General features: G+C 35.1%; 2 protein-coding genes across 6 annotated transcripts in view; one reads left to right on the top strand and one right to left on the bottom strand.

Moving 5' to 3' along the window:
- The window catches only part of CCDC68 (coiled-coil domain containing 68), a 57,626-nt gene extending 52,188 nt beyond the window's left edge, over positions 1-5,438 (top strand). For 2 of the 3 annotated variants that reach the window (XM_034943762.3, XM_034943761.3), the window contains exon 12: positions 2,529-5,438. In XM_034943762.3, the coding sequence (XP_034799653.1) occupies positions 2,529-2,586 (58 nt within the window). In that variant the 3' untranslated portion in view covers positions 2,587-5,438. The remainder of the gene's footprint in view (positions 1-2,528) is intronic. The other variant, XM_063597323.1, reaches the window with a different exon arrangement.
- A 5,973-nt stretch (positions 5,439-11,411) lies between these two features.
- RAB27B (RAB27B, member RAS oncogene family) overlaps positions 11,412-19,858 on the bottom strand; it is a 174,592-nt gene continuing 166,145 nt past the window's right edge. For all 3 annotated transcript variants that reach the window (XM_034943759.3, XM_063597324.1, XM_003827233.4), the window contains 2 exons: positions 18,802-18,925; positions 11,412-17,697 (listed from right to left, as the gene is read on the bottom strand). In XM_034943759.3, the coding sequence (XP_034799650.1) occupies positions 17,508-17,697; positions 18,802-18,925 (314 nt within the window). In that variant the 3' untranslated portion in view covers positions 11,412-17,507. The remainder of the gene's footprint in view (positions 17,698-18,801; positions 18,926-19,858) is intronic.

Raw genomic sequence — 19,858 nt, 5'->3', positions numbered from 1 at the left:
CTCTTTAAAACTGCCTGAAACAGTATTTCACTTTGCTAATGATGTATGTAATTAGAGACTAGAGATGAAACTATTATGATTCAAGTCCTCTAAAATCTTTTGGCCTCCAGATGCTTGTTAGAAACTTTTTGGCCACTAGCCCTGCAACTTCTAGAAAAGAAAAGAAATGAAGCCTCAGAGGTTTCCCAGGAGGAGATGAAATGCCTACATTTCAGAAGCAGGGAGAGTGGAGTCACTTCAGTTGGGGAAGATGGGAAAAGTTGGGACTAGGAGGGCAAGCGTGACATTCTAAGGGAAGGAAGGATGGCTAATATTTTGCTCCCTTCCATCTTTACCATTCCCACTGGGATGGTGAAGCACTATGGCCAGTCCCAGCTGCTTGGACCCTGGAGGGAATGGGGCCAGAATGGAGCAGACAATGAAACAGCTGGTTATCTTCATATGGTAACTACTCTAGTATTGAAAGCTGAGACTCTGGCTGGTGTATAGGGGTCATGTTGAAGAGAATGATTTCTTTGGCCAACGCTTTAGCTATAGCTATTAATTAGTATTTAACTAATTAATAGTTAAAGGTTTACTGTTTAAAGATTTTTCTTCTCCCTGTGACTTGGGAAAGGCCAAATGGGGGAAATTTCCTAATTGAAGTGGTGAAACGAGACTGAATGTCCCCTTTGTTCTGTGATTTTTGATAGAAATTCTCATATTAATTATGTAAAGCAGCAGTCCCCAACCTTTTTGGAACCAGGGTCCATTTTCATGGAAGACAGTTTTTCCATGGACCAGGTTGGAGAGGATGGTTTCGGGGTGATTCAAGTGCATTACATTTATTTCTATTTTTATTACATTGTAATGTATAATAAAATAATTATAAACTCACTATAATGTAGAATCAGTGGGAGCCCTGAGTTTGTTTTCCTGCAACTAGCCAGTCCCATCTGGGGGTGAGACAGATGTTCAGGCATTAGATTCTTATAAGGAGCATGCAACCTAGATCCATCGCATGCACAGTTCACAATGGGGTTCGTGCACCTATGAGACTCTAATGCCATTGCTGATCTGACAGGAGGTGGAGCTCAGGAGGTAATGTGAGCGATGGGGAGTGGCTGTAAATACAGATGAAGCTTCGCTCTCTTGCCCGCTGCTCACCTCCTGCTGTGTAGTCCTATGCCTAACAGGCCATAAACTGGTACCAGTCCATGGCCCAGGGGCTGGGCACTCCTGATATAAAGGCAGGACTCACATTTGCAAAATAAAATATGGCCCATTGGTTGCTTGAAAAATGTAAGTGGTAGTTTGGTTTGGTAAATCTGGATTCACAAATATACAATGGAATTAACTCTAGGGAGAGATTTGAGTATAAAGATAACTGTTAAGACTGAAATTAGAAAATTATGTACACATAAAAATTTAATCTTGGCAAATCTCTACACATTCTCTCAGGGAATACAAACAAACAAGGTTTTTTCTTTTTTACTTGAGCATTAGAACATATAGATCTTCCTTCTTTCCTTCCTTCCTTCCGTCCTTCCTTCTTCCCTTCCTTTCCCTCCCCTCTTCCCTCTCCTTTCTTTCTCTCCCCTTCCTCCGCTACCCTCCTTCCCGCTCTCTGCCCTTCCTTTCCCCTCTCCTCTTCCCAACTAGTCCCTCCCCTCCCCTCCACTTCCTTTCATTCTCTCTTTGTTTTTCTGTTTTGACAGGGCCTCACTCTGTGGCCCAGGCTGGAGTGCAGCAGTGCAATCATAGCTCATCTTAACCTCAAACTCCTGGGCTCAAGGGATTCTCCCACCTCAGCCTCCCCAGTAGCTAGGGCTACAGGCACACTATCACACCTGGCTATTTTCTTTTTGTGGAAAACAGCGTCTTGCTATGCTGCCTAGGCTGGTCTTGAACTCCTGGGCTCAAGTGATCATCCCACCTCAGCCTCCCAAAGTGTTGGGATTACAGTCATGAGCCACTGCATCCAGCCTGATGTTTCTTGAGTGGTTTGCTTGAGATGAGGGGCCATGTTGTTAAACAACAATAATAAAATATGCATATGTATATATGTGTGTGCATGCATACATATGTCTGTGTACATATGTATATATATACACACACATACTTACAGTTTTAAATACTAGAATCACACAGTGAGGAAATAAATTCAGGCTATGCAAAATGCATTGAACTAAAATAGCCTGGGGGAACAGTTGATTTGTGTTTTGTCATCTCCAACTCACTCTGGGGAATGTCTTCACCAGGTGGAATGGCAGATACAGGCTCTTCCTCTCTCCGGCTTCCCTCATGCTCCCTCATTCTTGTCCTGTTACATCTAGCAGAATTTGCATGCATTAAATGCTTTCACAATGCGATTCTACTGTATATCATGGGGAACTGGTCAGAACACATCTATTAACACATCTCTTAGAACAAAGCAGTTAGTTCAGATTTGATATGAATAGTATTGTAGTAGTTGAGTGTGGTAGTCTAGCCATAATCACTAGAGTTTAACATTCTCCATTTTGATCATCTTGTTGTCTTTTCTACAGTGAATTGAAGACCGAAGGTGTTTCCCCTTATTTAATGTTGATTAGGTTACGGAAATGAACTGGCTGGATGAAGATCTGATTTAGAAAGACTGCGTGAGTCTTATTTATTCTCTGAAACACAGCCCAAGTTTCATGTTAAAATGGCACAATGCCATTATTTAAATGGAACTTATTACATACCAATGGCTTTGCAAGAAGATGACATTTCAGAAAATCAAACAAATATATATTTAATGGATGGACTCTTCAAAACTTACCAAATAGTTGAAGAAACCAGGTGCCTTCTCATGATGGAAGACAGATTCTGCTTTAAATTTAAAAAAAAAAAATCTGAATCTTGTTTTCAGATTTTTTTTTTCTACTGGGACTGTTTTAAGATTGTCAATTCTGACTTTTTTATAGTGGTTTTTAAGAGTATAAATAGAAGGGAGAGTGTATATATGTATGAATGAACATACATTTCCTGCATATATATGTATGAAGGGCATGTATATGTATGAATGAGCAAACATATTTGAAAGTTAACTTTTGGATGATAGGAAAGATCGTACAGTGACATAAGTTCATCTCCTGATCCATTGTTTGTGGGAGAATTATACTTGACTGAATTATGGGCAGGAGAAAGAGCAGATTCCTTTTAGCTAATTCCCCAACCCATATGCCCCTCTGAAGTTGAGAATCATGGCTGCCTCACCACACATCAGAGAATGACTGTTCTTCTTAGTTCTGGGATTAAAAATTGGTTTCTAGAGGTAACCTGTACACACAAACGCACAGGGATGCACATGGTTTCCTCTGCCTTTGTGACTAATTTTCTTCTTGATAGTTATTAATAGTATCTAAATAAAATATTGGGGGGGATAGAAAAATAATGCTGTTAGCTCATACTTCCATGAAAATGTATATATTATAGGCTCAAAGGAATAATGACTGCTGTCTGCAGCCAGAAAGAATCTGAATTTATAAATTGGAAAGATATATATAGTGTATTTGTGAAAGTTTGCTTAAATTCTGATACATGCCTTCTTTGTAGGTGGAGTTTGTGATTGCAGTGAATAGAACAAATTCTGACTTGCAGAAATGCAGACATACAGTCAGGAAAGAACAAACTTCAATTAAATGTATAATGAGAGACCTTGGTCCCCCTAAAGGATGAATTTCCTTTAGGCCTTTGATCTTCCTCTCTAGTGTATAACTTTAAATATTTGCTCAGGAAAGATGCTGACTCTTTCATTATGGAATGTGAAATATCAGTGTTGTCTATAAATATTTGAAGGTATATAAAAATGAGATGATGTAATGTATTTATAAATTTATCCAAGTACTGTAATCCTTGAATTGTTGTGTAACTGTGTGTGAGTTTTATGCTTCATGGTATCTTTGGAAACATTTTTATTGCTTGCCTATTTTGAAGGTATATTTATCTGTTAACATTTAGGGCATAGTTACCTTATACCAGCAACAAGTCTAAGCACTTTACTTGTATTAATTTCTTTTATCTTCCCCAAGGCCCTCAGAAGCAGATTATTCCTGTTTTACAGAGAAAGATACTGAGAGTGGTTGAGTAATTTGCCCAGCTGCTAACTGTGAAGCAAAAATTTGAACCTTTTGACTTGGCTATTGATATTCATTCTACTTGCTCACATGGTGGTCTAAGAAATTTCCCAGCTATAGAAATCTCTCTATTTTTGCCACTTTAATCAACACATAGCTTCCTGGATGACTGCCTGTGTTATTTTGTGGATGACAGTAAGAAACAACAAATACTGATAGAATCAATATTTTGCTGAAATGAGTTGATCTTTCACCAGCTGGACTACCATTGTGAGAACTCAGTTCAGACAAACTTCCCTGCTAAAAATCTGTTTATCATACATTTATTATTTATGACTTTATGTCACATTGAAGAATTTCTTCATGATACATTTTCAGGCACACTTGTAGGAAAATTAGGATCATGAGTCCTGCTTTAAGTATTTGCAGTGTAGTAAGAGAATCCATCTTTTACTAGGAGACCAGATTCCTTTTATACCTCATTCATCATGCTGGATTGTAATAAATTTCAGATTTTGGAATGGGCTTATTTAACTGACCTAACAATCTTGATGATTTCCATTAGAATAACTTATTCTAAGGTCAAAAGTGGAAAGACACTGTTGGTTTTTATTTTGATTTCACTATACTCATTTTTGAACATGGAAATACAGTGGTGAAACCACCTATGCAAAAATGATAACAGTGGGGAAATTATGACAGTGAAAGAGATCTGACCTAACTAACTATCTATCTTGCCTCGAAACTGCCCTTGGTCGTTCCTGAGTGTGGGCCAAGCTAACTTTGGGAGAAATTTACTTTATAGGTTAAATTATAATAGCCCTTCCCAAAACTAAACGATTCTCCTGCCTCAGCCTCCCGAGTAGCTGTCTTTATAATACCATCAGCCTTATCATTTATTCGTCATGTATGGATTGTTTCCTATATCCACTATCATAAAATTATCATTTGAAATATTTTTTTATGAAAAAAAAACACTTCTCAGTGAAAAAACAAGATTACAAGGGGGAATAATATTTATTCAGCTAAAATAGTACTCCACAGGAAATATAGGAAAAGAAACACTAGTTCAGTTTTATTCCAAATAAATGTACTTCTAATTATACTCTTGAATTTATTGGATAAGAAGGTCTGAGGTGGGTCTGAAATTCATACATGACGTCAGGAAAAGAAAAGAAACTTAGTTCTACCTGATTACATATGTTGTTACAAATTATCATTGTAAAATGTTTAAACAATTAGTATAGTATATCTTTTGAATAATTGCTTATAATATGCCTTACCATAAAGAAAATTGATGCTACATTGTGTGAATTGTTTGGTTTTCTTTTTATATTAAAATTATGCATAAATGAATTAAGTAGTTTTTTGGTTTTTGTGGTTTTTTGTTTTTGTTTTGTTGTTGTTGTTGTTTTGAGACAGAGTTTTGCTCTTGTTGACCAGGCTGGAGTGCAATGGCGCAATCTCGGCTCACTGCACCCTCCACCTCCTAGGTTTAAGCAATTCTTCTGCCTCAGCTTCCCAAGTTGCTGGGATTACAGGCGACTGCTACCACGCCCGGCTAATTTTTTTGTATTTTTCGTAGAGACGGGGTTTTGCCATGTTGGTCAGGCTGGTCTCGAACTCCTGACCTCAGGTGGTACACCCGCCTCAGCCTCCCAAAGTGCTGGGATTACAGGCGTGAGCCAGCAGCGCCAGACCAGTAGTTTTTATCTGATTGTTTATGACAATATTATCCATACTATATGTATTGTTTTGGTCAGTGAACAGATTTATAAATAGCTTCCTGAATTTTTCTGCTGCTTTTCCTTGGATTTAAATTGACAATAAAATAAATCTACTAAGCTTTTACTCTAAATTTGAAAAAAGAGTTATAAAATTAAGAGGAACACACACACACATACACACACACACAACTTCTCAAATTCATTCATGTTTACTTTGAACATCTCTACCTCTCTTCTGACCTGCAAATAAATACAGAATCCTCATCAATATCCAAGTAGTTACTCTATCCACCCAGAATTGAAAAGTCCCCCAACTAATATTGCAATCATTATAACTTCCTTCTTGTCTCCCTTCCTTCCTTTCTTATTTTTTTGGTTGAAAATATTAAGGAGGCAATAAAGATTTAAGTAACAATATTAATTGATTTATTATTAATGTATATACTAATGATGGCTTTCAGGACATGCTACCCCAAAACATGGCACCTTGGCACTTGAGAAAACAGCAGAAGCAGGAAGGCCACTCTTACTTTCCCTCCTTCTGCCCTGAAGCAGGTCATAAAATCTAGCAAGAATTTTTTTTTAACTTTCCCCTATATGACCCTCATTCAAGAGGTGTCCTCCTTATACCCACCGGAAAGGAATATCCTTATCTTGGAAGACACAGGGACACAGAGAAGAATCTGAGCAAACAGGCCTTGCTAATTTCCTCCGACTTTGTTAACATTAGCTCATACTCCTTTTCTCCAATATACTTCTTTACAACTATCCACATCTTCATCAAAACTAGCATTTAAAAAACACAGCTTTACCCATCTCTTCAGGTCTTAATTTTTTTATAAGGCTCCTATGCTACATACAACTTAAATAGATTTGTATATTGGTCTCTTATTAATCTATCTTTCCTTATAGGAGCTTCAGCCATGAAACTAAGATGGGAAAGAAATATATTTATTTTCCCCTACACAAAAAAATTGTTTAAAGTTGTGGTAGAATTATGGAAAATTGGGATTTATCCTAGGCATGTAAAGTTGGTTTATCACTAGAAAACCAACTAATGTAATTCACCATATACACATAATAAAGGAGAGTAATTATATGGTAATTTTAGTACATGAAAAAATCACTTTACAAAATTCAGCACCTTTTCATGATAAAAACATTAAGCAAACTGGGAATCATAGAAAACTTCATCATTTCTGATAATGAGCATTTATGAAAAGCTTTCAGTTAATATAATTAATGGTGAAAGACTAATGCTTTCCCTACTGATAGTGGGAAAAAGGCAAGGATGCCTGCTTTTGTTACCACTTGTCTTAAACATTGTGCTGCAGGTCCTAGTCATTGGAATATGGCAAGAAAAAGAAAAGAAATAAAATGAAAAGAAAAATAAAAGAAAATGAAAAGAAAATAGAAAGGAAGAAGAAAAAGAGAAAGAAAGAAAAGAAAGAGAAAGAAAGTGAAAGAAGAAACAAGAAGAGGAAGAAGAAGAAGGAAGGAAGGAAGGAAAGGGCATACAGATTGGAAAGGAAAAAGTAAAACTATTCACTTTTTGCGTTTCATATAATTATTGATATAGAGAACTCTAATAAAACTACAAAACTACCAGATATTGTATACTTGAACTTTGCTAAGGATATAGTTCTTAAATATTTTCACCCCACCCCCCACACACAGAAGGTAACTATGTGAAGTGATAGATATGCTTATTAGCTTGATTATAGTAATCACAATGTTTATGTATATCAAAATGTTATATATCCTAAATATTTATAATTTTTATTTGTTAATTATATCTCAATAAAGCTTGGAAAAAGTGAAGTTAACAAGGTCACAGAGTACAAGATTAACATAAAAGAATCAACATATTAGCAGTTGGTGAAAAGACATATCAATGGTTGGAAAAAAGAATGCATAAGTAGATCCATCTAGATGATTGATTTTTGAAAAAGATGTCAAGGCTATCCAATGGGGGAAGGAAAGTCTTCCCAATGGTACCAGAAATACTGGAAATGTCTGCATGGGGTGGGGGGAACAAATAAACATTGATCCTTACTTAATACCATACACAATAATTAACCTGAAATGGGCAATATGCCTAGATGTAAAGCTAAAACTACAAAATTTCTAGGAGAAAACCTAGTAGATTTTCTTTGCAATATTAAGGCAGGCAAGATTCTAAAATAGCACACAAAGAACATAAGCCAAAAAAGAAAAATAAATTATAAATCGAATTTTATTAAAATTCATCTCTTCCTTTTTGAAAGACACCACTAGAGAAACAAAAAGTAAGCCATAGAATTAGAGAAAATACTCACAACAAATATAGGGTTTGAATCCTGAATACATAAAGACTCTTAAAACATAAAAATAATAATACAATAAAAATGGGCAAAAATGATTGAACCATTGCTTTACAAGACAAGATATACAAATGCCAAATACACACCTGAAAAATGCTTAATACATTAGCTGTATTAATACATTAATACAGTCAAATGCAAATTAAAACCACTAAGAGATACCACATTAGTGGTGTCTAACACTCTAACCCATTAGAACAACTAAAATTAAAAGGACTTGCCATTACTGAGGATGTGGAAAAACTGGACTTTTCATTTAGTACAAGTGGAAATTCAAAAATAGTACAACCACTTGGAAAACGGGCTGTTTCTTAAAAATTTAAATATGAACTTGCCATCTGATCTAGTCACTCAATTCCTCATTATTTTGCCCAAGGGAAACAAAAGATTCTTTCCACAGAAAGAATTGTATGTGAATTTTCATAGCACTTTATTTGTAAGAGCCTCAAACTAAAAACAAATGTCCATTAACAGATAGATAAACAAAATGTGGTACACTTATATATTGGAATATAACTCAACAATATAAAAGGACCAAATCACAAACAAATATATACAATGGATAAATCTCAAATCCTTATGCTAAGTGAAAGAAGCCAGAGGGAAAAAGAAGATATACTATATGACATCATAATGACAGCAAATTAGTAGAGTTGACCTTGAACAACATGGCATTGAACTGCAAGGGTTCACTTACATGTAAATGTTCTTCCACCTCTGCCACCCCTAAGACAGCAAGACCAACCCTCCTCTTCCTCCTCTTCCTCAGTCTATTCAGTGTGAAGACAAAGATGAAGACTCTTATGATGATCCACTTTCACATAATGAATAGTAAGGATATCTTCTCTTCCTTAGGATTGTCTTAATAACATTTTCTTTTCTCTAGCTTACTTTATTGTAAGAATATAGTATATAATACATATACCAAATATGTGTTAATTGAATGTTTATGTTATCAGTGAGGCTTCTGGTCAACAGCAGACTATTAGTAGTTAAGTTTTAGGGGAATCAGAAGTTATATGCCAATTTTTGACTTCCTGGTTAGGGGATGGTCTGTGTTTGCAACCCCCACATTGTTCCAGGGTCCTGGGGACAGGAGTAGAAGGAGGAAGAGACTACAAAAGGGCACAGGGAAACATTGGAGGCCATAGCAATGTTCAGTGTCTTCAAAATGATGATTTTTTCATGGGAACATTCCATGACAATAGTCATTATTTTATACAGCTTAAATATGTGCAATGTATTGTATATAATATTTGCTTCAATAAAGTAGTAAAAGACATGAGCACTGTTATTCTACAGTCCACCCAATCAGGTTCTCTGGCAGGATTCACTCATTTTTCTTTCAACGAATATTTATTGATCACATCCTACTTGCCAGGCACTGTTCTAGATGCCAGGGCTACAGTAGTGGGCAGTTTGGGGGTGGGGTAGATGGGGAGGGGCAGGGAAGAAAGAAAAAGTCTTTACCTTCATGGGAATATATTCAGTGAGGAGAGACAGATAATACAGTCAGAGGTGTCTGAAGAATTGAAGAAAAGTAAAGCTGAACCCACAAATAGGAAGTTTTAGGGATGACAGTGTGGTTGCAATTTTAAATTGGGTGATAATTTAACAAATGTTAACTATAGATTTGCAATTTAAATAGGAGAGGAAGACTCAATATCATCTAAATCCTTACCTATGCATATATTTTGTCATATTTCCTTTGTATAAATCATTCCTTTTATTTGATTAGTAAGTTATCCTTCCAATTCTTTGAATGCTGAGCAGTAATTAGCCAACAAGTTTTTGGAATCTGTATCTCAATCCCCTCCTGGGTCTAGTTTCCCTAATATACTGAGAAAGCCCATGTTCTCTGCAAAAAGCATCAAAAGAAAAACTGAGCCTAGATGGTTCAGTTAAGTGGTCTTGCTTTGACTTCCCCTCTTGGCTAGAGGAAATGCCCTTGGAAGTAAGGGCAGGAGAAACGTCCCAAGGTTGCTCAGAGTGGGAGTACTCATAATTCAATGTTCTAACCAGCACAACTCCTAATCACTCCTTCTGGTTCACTTTCTCATGAGAGTGAACGAGCTCATGATGTAACTTTCTTGGGGGTATCAATTGAACAGATGAAATCCTCTCTTGTAATCTTGCTGGTTTTAATTTTTATCCTTTTGGTAATGGACAGTCTTTTTTCTTTCTCAGCGAAATGGTCCAAAACTATGGTAATTGCAAAAGTCAGATTACCATCACAAAACATTGAGTACCTATAATATAGCTTTAGTTAAATCTTAATTAGTGTATAGGCTTCCTAAGCTGTAATGCAAGTCACCTAAATGAGTTTCTAAGAGAACAGCCATGCTCACACTATTGTGGCTATTCTTTCCCCACAAGTAGCAATCCATATTAGAAATGAAATTCTCCTTGGCATGGAGAAATGTGAATAATACACCTTATATATGGCTTTAAAAACAGAAATTCTATAATTACAGTGAATGTCCAGCAGCTCTATTTTATTTTATTTTTCCTCAATATGGGGCATGCTATGACTTTTTAAAAATTCTATAAAACCATTAAGAAAAATGAGTTCTCAATTACTTATCTTGAATTATTTAAGATGAACCCAGTGGGCAAAAGATTCTGCCTGTGAGAAACAGCATTATTGCTACTGGGGAATAAAGTTGAGAGAATGGTGCCAAGGATTTATTTGTCTGCAGTGGGAGAGCTGTTTTTCTTTAAATTAAGAACTCATCATTATCTTGGCAAAGCCAATCTAAGTAACATATGGAGGGAGATCCACTCTGGGAACAAGTCAGCCTTTGCAAATGAACGTTGTAAAGGAAGCTGTACAGTTGTGGTCTGGAGTTGGCCTCGAACACCATCTTTCACCAGTGTGCCACTAAGGTAGATACCATCACCCGCTCAGCATTTTCTTATGGAGAAGAAATAGGTTATAATACGTGGAAGTGCTTATGTACTAGTGAACACTTCAACATGTTAATTGCTAAGTTTAATAAATGTTTCCTTCAAAATTATTTTAAAAATTCACTCACAAAGCCCAGTCTTTAAATAATTAATGAAAAGTTTGGAGAGGTAAGTAAAAATCACTTTGCTAAGTCCAAATCACTTATTTCCTAGTTGGGAATGGAATCCATTTTTAATGTGATACAAGTTCCATGCTAATATTGGTTTAATGTTCCCCACTCACCATACACTCAACTTCAGCACAGAAATAAAGTTGCTTTGAGTACAGAAAATAATTGATAAAAATTCATTTTTTATTTGAAAAGTGTGCAGAAACAATCACTGAATACAATTCTCAACCATAGTATTCATAGCCAGACACCAAAAAATCATTGGATGCTATAATTTCTGAAGCCACTAGAACTTTGGTACAACAAAATAATGACCTAACAGTGTGCGTCAGGAACCACAGTCTATTAAGGGGCATATAGAATAAAAACTTCATGTTTATAGTTTTAAGTTACATTCATAGCACTAGACAAAACAGATCTATATAGGAGACAGACAAAATAATAAAACGTGCTTAGCCTAAAAATAAAGATAATAGTACTTGAAGGTAAACTGTTGGGATACAATGAAGCACTTCAGTGTTATATTAGAACATCGTCTACTTTTAACACACTAACTAAAGCAGGATAATTTATTTTTTTAAAAAATAATTTCAGATACAATCAGTATCTCTTACAAGGCTATGGACACAGAAGCCCTATTTGTACATGGAATATTTTGACCAACTTGTAATATACTACCTAGAATTCATTGGTTTCCTTGAAATAAATACAAGATGACATATTTTGTCAATAATGAGATGTATTAAACATTTTCAATCAAATACAATGACTTCAAGTTGCCTTCCCATTTTCAGTTTTCAATACCTCTACTGTACGAAAATTAGTGTGTTTTCCCTGCTATGATACCTCTTTTTATATCAAGCAGTTTAAATTACAACTGTGGTTTTTTATTAGATTTTAGTTTGTGAATAGTGTCTATTTATGAAATGGAACATAATTTATAAACCACTTTCTTATACATATCTCCTTTGAGCCTGACACGAACTCTGTGAAGCACATATAAACACATACAGGGTTTATAAGCCCTATATGAGGATAAATCACTAAGCTATTTAATGACCTACTAATGATCCCAAGTTGTTCTTTCTGGCCACTTTCCTTTCTACAACACTAGGTGTTTTCGCAAAGAGCATTTGAAAACAAAATCACCTGGAAAAAGAGTAAAGATAAGCATATGTTATTACTTTTCTAGGAACAGAAACCATTTTGATATGCCAACAGACATAAAGACAGAAGCCACTGATTGAATAAGGGATCCATTAAGTTAAGGTCAGACATGCTTGCTCCTACAGAATTTGCTAATAATCCTTGTAGACAAAGTCACCTGAAGGATGTTAGCCATTACTTCCACAACCAGCTGGAAAGGAACCAGGGAATCCACTTAATGAAAAGATGACTTCTTTGTATACTTTTTTCTCAAAAGATGACAAAATAGTTCCACTATTTTGGCACTAAAGTTTTTGCTTGTTTGTTAGTGATATTCTCTCTATACAGGAAATGAGAAAACATCTCAACCATAGGCTGTTGATACAAAGAACTCTGCAGGAAAGCATCTTTGTGATGGTACGCCTTGAAAAACTAATCAAGTGCTTTATGAAAATATCATAAATCTAATTTATGGAAAAATTAGATTTATATGCAACAAACAAAATGTCTCTAAGTGTACCACATTTTTATGCCAACAACGAAAGGTTTTTTGTTCAGATATTTTTACTAGTTTAGTTCTGAGGGCATAAACCTCTACTTGGTAGAAGAAAATGACAAAAAAAAACTATCTGTTACTAGGTCTTTCTTTATTCGGACTCAAAATCGACCTTTGAAGTATGACCTTCTCCAGGTTCTGCTGTATTTAAGGGCACAACTTAAACAACTTTTAACTCTAATTATCTTTATAGTTCTTGCATGACAATGTCATTGTAGTTGGGTCTCCACCCAGAAATTCTAAGGCAATACATTTATAAAATTCTCTATATATCCAACCAAAATTTGTATCAGTTCTACTTTATGAGACAAGCAGCTTCATGGATTTATAAAGCATTGAAATGACACTCATCCCAGATAATAGCCTATATCCATTTTCATGTGTAAGAGCTCAACACCTTCCCCAGAAATAAGCTGACATCACCTTGGTCAAAGATCCAGAAGAAAATACAGCTCATGGTAAATTCTTAGACAACTTTTGCAAACGTAGGCAGCATCTTGGCATCTTAAAAAATGATAAAGCTTTCTCTAAAATATTCAAATACACTAGACTTCTTTTAATGTCTTAAAGCTTGGTAGTAGAGAGGAAAAAACAACTCTTCTATCACTTTGGCAAATATCAGCTCTTAGATCTTCTTTATAAACAGTTACTATGTATCTTAGGAAACCAGAGACTTGGAATATTATTTCTTTATTGTTGAGTTTTAGATTATAAATCCAAAATCCTTTACGAATGAGGATCTTTCCCTCAAACGTTTGGTGTAATATGCAATGAGGAAAGAATTGTGTATCCTTTTTAAATGAAGAGAGATGCAGAACAATGAACAACCTGTTTCATGAACACAAGGTTATACACTATGATTAACTCACCACTGCACCAGTTGCACAATATTGCTTCTCTTTCTAACTGCTGCACTCACTCCACTGGGGAAGAGACAGACAGGCTTCATCAAATTTGTTGATTCCCAGTGTACTCAATTTGCAGCTTAAAGAACATCATATTGTGGCTATTAAATTATTTTTAATGTACTCATGTCCTTCTCTATGGCAAGCATCTCTTTCTTACAAAGGGGACAAGAAAAGGCTGATTAAAACTCTCGCCTGGTTCATCTACCTGTATAGGTTGGCAAAGAACAATTTATAGTAGAAGGATGACAAAGACACCTATCTGGTTAAAAGTAACAGATAAAATGTTTACTTTAGAAATAGCTGGTTTTGAATATTTTACAGGGTGATAGCTGATAATACGAAAATGATAGCAAATTGGATAAAGTGGTAACTGGCAAGAGTTTTAAAACTCTTACGGAGAGACCCACAGGCTCAAATCTTGGCGTTTAGTATTTTCTCTGCCAATCCTTGACTTCTTATCATTATCAGACCAAGACAAACATTATGTTCTCTGGATTATTTTAGATACATTTTTCAAAGGATCTTTCTTTTTCTACCCTAAAAGGTAAGCTTGTACTTAATCACAGCTAAGAGTCTCAGGTAATGCCAACTTCATAAGAAGTAAGTGAGGAGACTAAGAGAAGGCGGTTAAATTCTCCAGATTCCAATAAAGTCCTTGCATCCCTTGCTGATAATATCAGAAGATCTTTAGCTGTGTTAGTGTCTCTGTGAGGGCTTCCTATGATATAACATTATAGGAAATGAGCTATGTGGTTGGAGACAAATTTGGTCACAGAGGTATCTGAGGCACCGAGTTAGAGCAATGTAAACATCAAACCAGTGTAAATACTCCAGAAATGGTTTCTATATCAGAAAGGAGCTTCATGTACATTTTCAACATTTCTCCTAAATACTTTTACTAAAGCATTGGGAGATACTTAGTAACAACAGGACATATCTTGGCTAAAATTGCATGCTGTTGTGGGGTAAATTAGGGGATTTGGAAATCTTTAAAGTAGTCTGTATACTTTATGGCACCAGAACAATTTGAAATTGTAAAATGAATTACACAGAACTACTAATCCTGAAATAATGAGAGAAGGAATTTCTAATAATGATTACATAGAATCTGGGGTCAGATGTCAAACTTTATGGAGAAAATTTTTTTTAGATCAAGCATTTATTTATAAGTAGAACAATATTTTAAATCAATTTTGTCACTTCTCATTCCTCTTGAAATTATTACCCAATAATTGTTATTTTACAGGAATAGTCTTGCAATTATGGGCATCATCAACCTCTGCTTCATGCTACAGCTATCAAATAATGATCTTAAAACAGACCCTGAAAAAACACTCATTAAATAACTGACAGTGACAGAATCTTGGCATAAGTAAATCAATCATATAACTGAAAATGAATAGAAACAAAAAGACATATCAAAACAGAATACTTTCAGAGTTTTATAAAGGCTTCACATTCCCTATTAAGGAAATGCCGGGGACATTACAATTTGAATCCAAAGAAAAAATTGATATAATGACCCCAAAAGTTCACCAAAATTTGCCACAGCAGTGGCAATATAACTTGTTCCTGCTCACTTTCCTTCCAGAAGAAACATCTTAAATGTTAGCTTACAGTTTTCTATCTTCATGGCACAGGCATTGAGATAATGAAGAGCATCCCAGAGGAAACACCATGGGAGGGAATACCCAGCCACAACCCATCTTCGAACCTGTTGCGATGCTGCAGAAATCAGAGGAGCTGGCCAGTTAATGCTGAGAATTTCATCGGGGCTAACAGCATGAAAGCTTTCAAATTATTAATATTTTGATTCATGGCACATTTATGGGTCTAGTCTATCCTAAGAACATTATAAAGAGACATTTCCTTGGATCTGTCTGTGTTTCTGAAACTGATTCAATACCAGATAGAAGTTCGCAGAGGTAAGCTGAATGATAGACTGGGATTTTTAGGGTCTTCAATGTGTATAACTTCACAAAAAATATGCACAGAGTATGAAAAAAGTAGGTTTGATTGGAAAAAATTTATACAATGAGGAAACAGCCTGTCAAAAAATCATATGCTCATAATAAAAAAAAAGAAAATATATTGTCTTTGTTATTTGGTAAAATTGACTGAAATAAATAATATTTTGATAGGAATGGCTTGTGTTTATCAGAAACTAAGATTAAAAATTAATGTAATGTTAGTTTAGACACAAGAACGGAATAGGCCAATGAAAAATAATTTTGTTACTATTTTTTAGAAAGAAAAGGAAGCTTTACATTAACAAAAATACTGGCCAGTTTTTTGTTGAGATAAGATAGAGGTACTTCCTCACCCAATCCCCCAAATACAGCTCAACTATAGGTGTCTTGCCTTTGGCAAAATAAAATCATATTGTAATACAGAATGAGGTATTATCAATTTTTATGTGATTAATGACATGAAAATTCAGAGTGACCATAGAATTGATCCATAATTGTTCCAAAGTTATTGATCAACAAAGTAACGCACCTGCATTTCTGCAATTGATTCAAAGTAAGGAATGGGTGAAATTTGGAGGGAAGAAATATGATTTAGTTTCCAGTACTTTTGTAAACTAAAAGGAAACCTGCAATAATTGCCACTTTTTGTTTCATATCACCATCATATTTTATCTAAAAAAAATTCAAGGCTAGTTTTCCTTGACTGCATTTTAAAAGAGATTTAATAAACCGTAACTGTTAATTTCTCCTTGTGACTATTTTATCAATATGTGCTAAGAAAAAACGAAATGTGAAGCTGAACACCAAACCAATTTCTAAAGTTTTTTTGAAATGGAAACCTCTGGAGTTCTCTTAATTCCAACTGATAATGTCAGCTCCTAATTGGCTTGAGTAAAATTTGGCTAAGTAACCCTTCCAGACATCTCTAACAGATACATCGAATTTCAGGTGTACAAATGCCAATTTCTCATACTTTCATTTTTTTTCCCAGGGTATTTGTCTTGTACTTTGTCATTTACAGTCCTGTTCTTGTCAAAGTGCTATTTATTAAGAATATAAAGACAGCATTATGACACTATCTCCTGCATTTTAACAGAAGTGTGACATTTACCTATTTGTAACCTTATCAGTAATTTATTCATTCTAGTACAGCTTATTGGTTGTACACAGTATATCATTCTTAATTAGCCAAATAGAATTCTTGTTTATCCATTTTTAGCTAGTACATTTTCCCCAATGCAAATCTAAAAGTATGCATCTGACTCAATATAAGAAGTAAATCCAATATTTTAGAAATTCTTCTTTCTGTGTTCTCCCTTTAGTGCCTACCCTTTTCTTCAATGTGACAGGTAACTTGTTCTGATTTAAAACTCACTGATATTTCTTCTTGTATATTGTCTTATATACTCATTTTCTCTATAAGAAAAAACAAATTGAGTATCCATGATGATGAGATCACATTGGGAAATCTTTGATCATGTTTGAAAGGGCCTCAGGGATAACTAGTCAATTCTTTTGAACACTGTTGACTATTCTGGTTTCTTAAAATAGATTTTCTGGCAGAAAAAGAAAGACATGCCATTGTGCGTGGTTTACTCAACAACAATTGTGTGGTTTGTCATTGTTTTTAAAAGTAATATTTTGGTGGGGTTCTTGATGTTCAGTTTCTATGTAGAGTCTAGCAGATACATTTCTTCTCTGGTGGCTTTTCCCCATCCAAGTTTCCAGAATTTCCACCATTGACAGTATCAGGGATTTGTGTCTTCTCCACACACTGTTCCATTCGCTTCATGATTAAGTCCAAAAGGGTTTCTACAGCTTTCTCCACATTCTGTCCAGTTGCTGCACTTGTTTCAAAATACGGTATGCTAGCATAGAAAGGATGGCAAATATTTTTGAGAGGAAGAAATCAGAACAGATACAGCAAGATGTACAAGTGAATCACACATGCAAAAATGGCTGGCTGAGAGATTGTGAAATGATTATGGTTTTGCTGGCTAAGTTGGAAAGCATCCTTGTTTTTTCCTCAGTGAGTACAAATTGGTGAGCTGCTCTTTAGTATGATTATAACCAGTTTTATGGGCAAGAAAATTGACACAAGAGGTAGTCAGGAAGTTGAAGCCAAGGCATTATCACTGTTTAAAAAAATTAGGAGGGGAAAAATACCCTCTGATCAATAAAACTACTGACCAATGTTACTATTAAAATATTACTTCCCTTCCACTCAATTATCTGGAAATCTGCTTTAAAAAATAGGTATGCATTGAATAAGGATATTTGTGTGAATACAGTCAATGTTTATTTGGATTTAAAAGTTTCAAGAAGACGTGTAAATTGTACAGCTTTCAGGGAGAATTCTTCCATAAAAAATTGGCAGATATGATAAAACTACTTTAAATTTAAAGAATAATGACAGATTCTGCCACGGAAGTCAATTTACAATTACGTGGGGTGTTGTTTCTGTTTTTTTTTTTAAGCTGCCATTCAAGCTCAGCTGGGATAAAGACCACATTTTCATACCCTTGTCAGGGATTATTTCTTGGAGTTTTACATCTATTGATTGAGAGGCAGAAGAATACAGTGTTTAAGAGCATGAGCTTTGATCTCAGACTGCCTGGATTGAGTTTAAGCTCTGCCTGTCACTAACTGCGTGGCGTGGCCTTCCATCAGTTACTTAATCTCTCTGTGACTCAATTCTTATATATAAAATGAGATAACTCTAGTTATGATGGGTTAAAATGAGTTAATGTCTAGGAACTGTTGCTAGCACATTATAGGTATACAGTAAATGTTAGGTGCTCTTATTATTAAGTAATTCATTAATACATCACATATATCTCTCTGAAAGATCTTTTTAATCCACATGCTGTTCCTGGTTAAGGGGATTTCTTCTAATATCAATCTAATGTCTCTGCTCCATTTGTTGAACAGCAGTGTGCAAGTCACATGCCATCTCAGTGTAACTGACTTACCCATATTTGTCAGCCAGTTCCCGAGCTTGCCGTTCATTGACTTCCCTCTGATCTTGTAGGTCTGCCTTGTTGCCAATTAATACTATATCTGGATTTTCACAATAAGCATTTGCTTGCAGTTGGCCTTGAAAAGAAAGCAGATGGAACCAGCAAGTTATTGATAAATAAGTGATGTCAAATGACTGCTCTTATTCCAGATTCCTGATCTAATTGCTTGTCTCCAGTTTGGTTGCTTACTAGTTATATTGGCCAAGTTACTTCCTCTTCCCAGTCACAATGTGCTTATCTGTAAAACGGAGATAACACCTTACAAATTTCAGATTATGAAGGGGACTAATAATATATATGAAACACCTGTATCAATACCCAACATTTAGTAAATGTTAGGTGCTTTTATTAAGTAATTTATTAATACGTCATATGTATTCCTTTGGAAGATCTTTTTAATCCATGTGCTGTTCTTGCTTAAGGAGATTTCTTCTAATAATATATATGAAGCACCTCTGTCAATACCAAACATTTAGTAAATGTTAGGTGCTTTTATTATTAAGTAATTCATTAAAACATCACATATATTCCTCTGGAAGATCTTTTCAATCCATGTGCTATTATTGGTTAAGGGGATTTCTTCTAATAATACATAATACACATACATAATAATAAATAAAGGGATTTCTTCTAATAATACAGTATATCTTCTAATAATACATACCAAGTTGCTAGCACATAGTAAGTATTCAGTAAATATGGAATACATCTGGGGAAATGCTCCCTGAGATGGCCATAACTGCTTCACACCATTTGTTCCTCAAATATAGATGGAGGTAAATAGAACATGATTTTTAAGTGGGTAAATTTGCTTTTTCCTTTAGGAAGTTGTTACCTTTCCTTTCTCTAACCTCCGAAGTGATGATCTATAGTGTGGAACATTTTTTAATCACTACAAATTCATGTAGAAACAATTTTAAGACCAGTAATTTGTTTTTCTCTTTTCTCCAAAAAACACTATGTGTGGGCGGAGTGGGGAGGAGAGAGAGAGAAAGAGGAGGGAGGGAGG

The sequence above is a fragment of the Pan paniscus genome, chromosome 17 (genome assembly GCF_029289425.2).
Source record: "Pan paniscus chromosome 17, NHGRI_mPanPan1-v2.0_pri, whole genome shotgun sequence".
NCBI lineage: Eukaryota > Metazoa > Chordata > Mammalia > Primates > Hominidae > Pan > Pan paniscus.
This window is presented reverse-complemented; position numbering and strand designations above follow the sequence as displayed.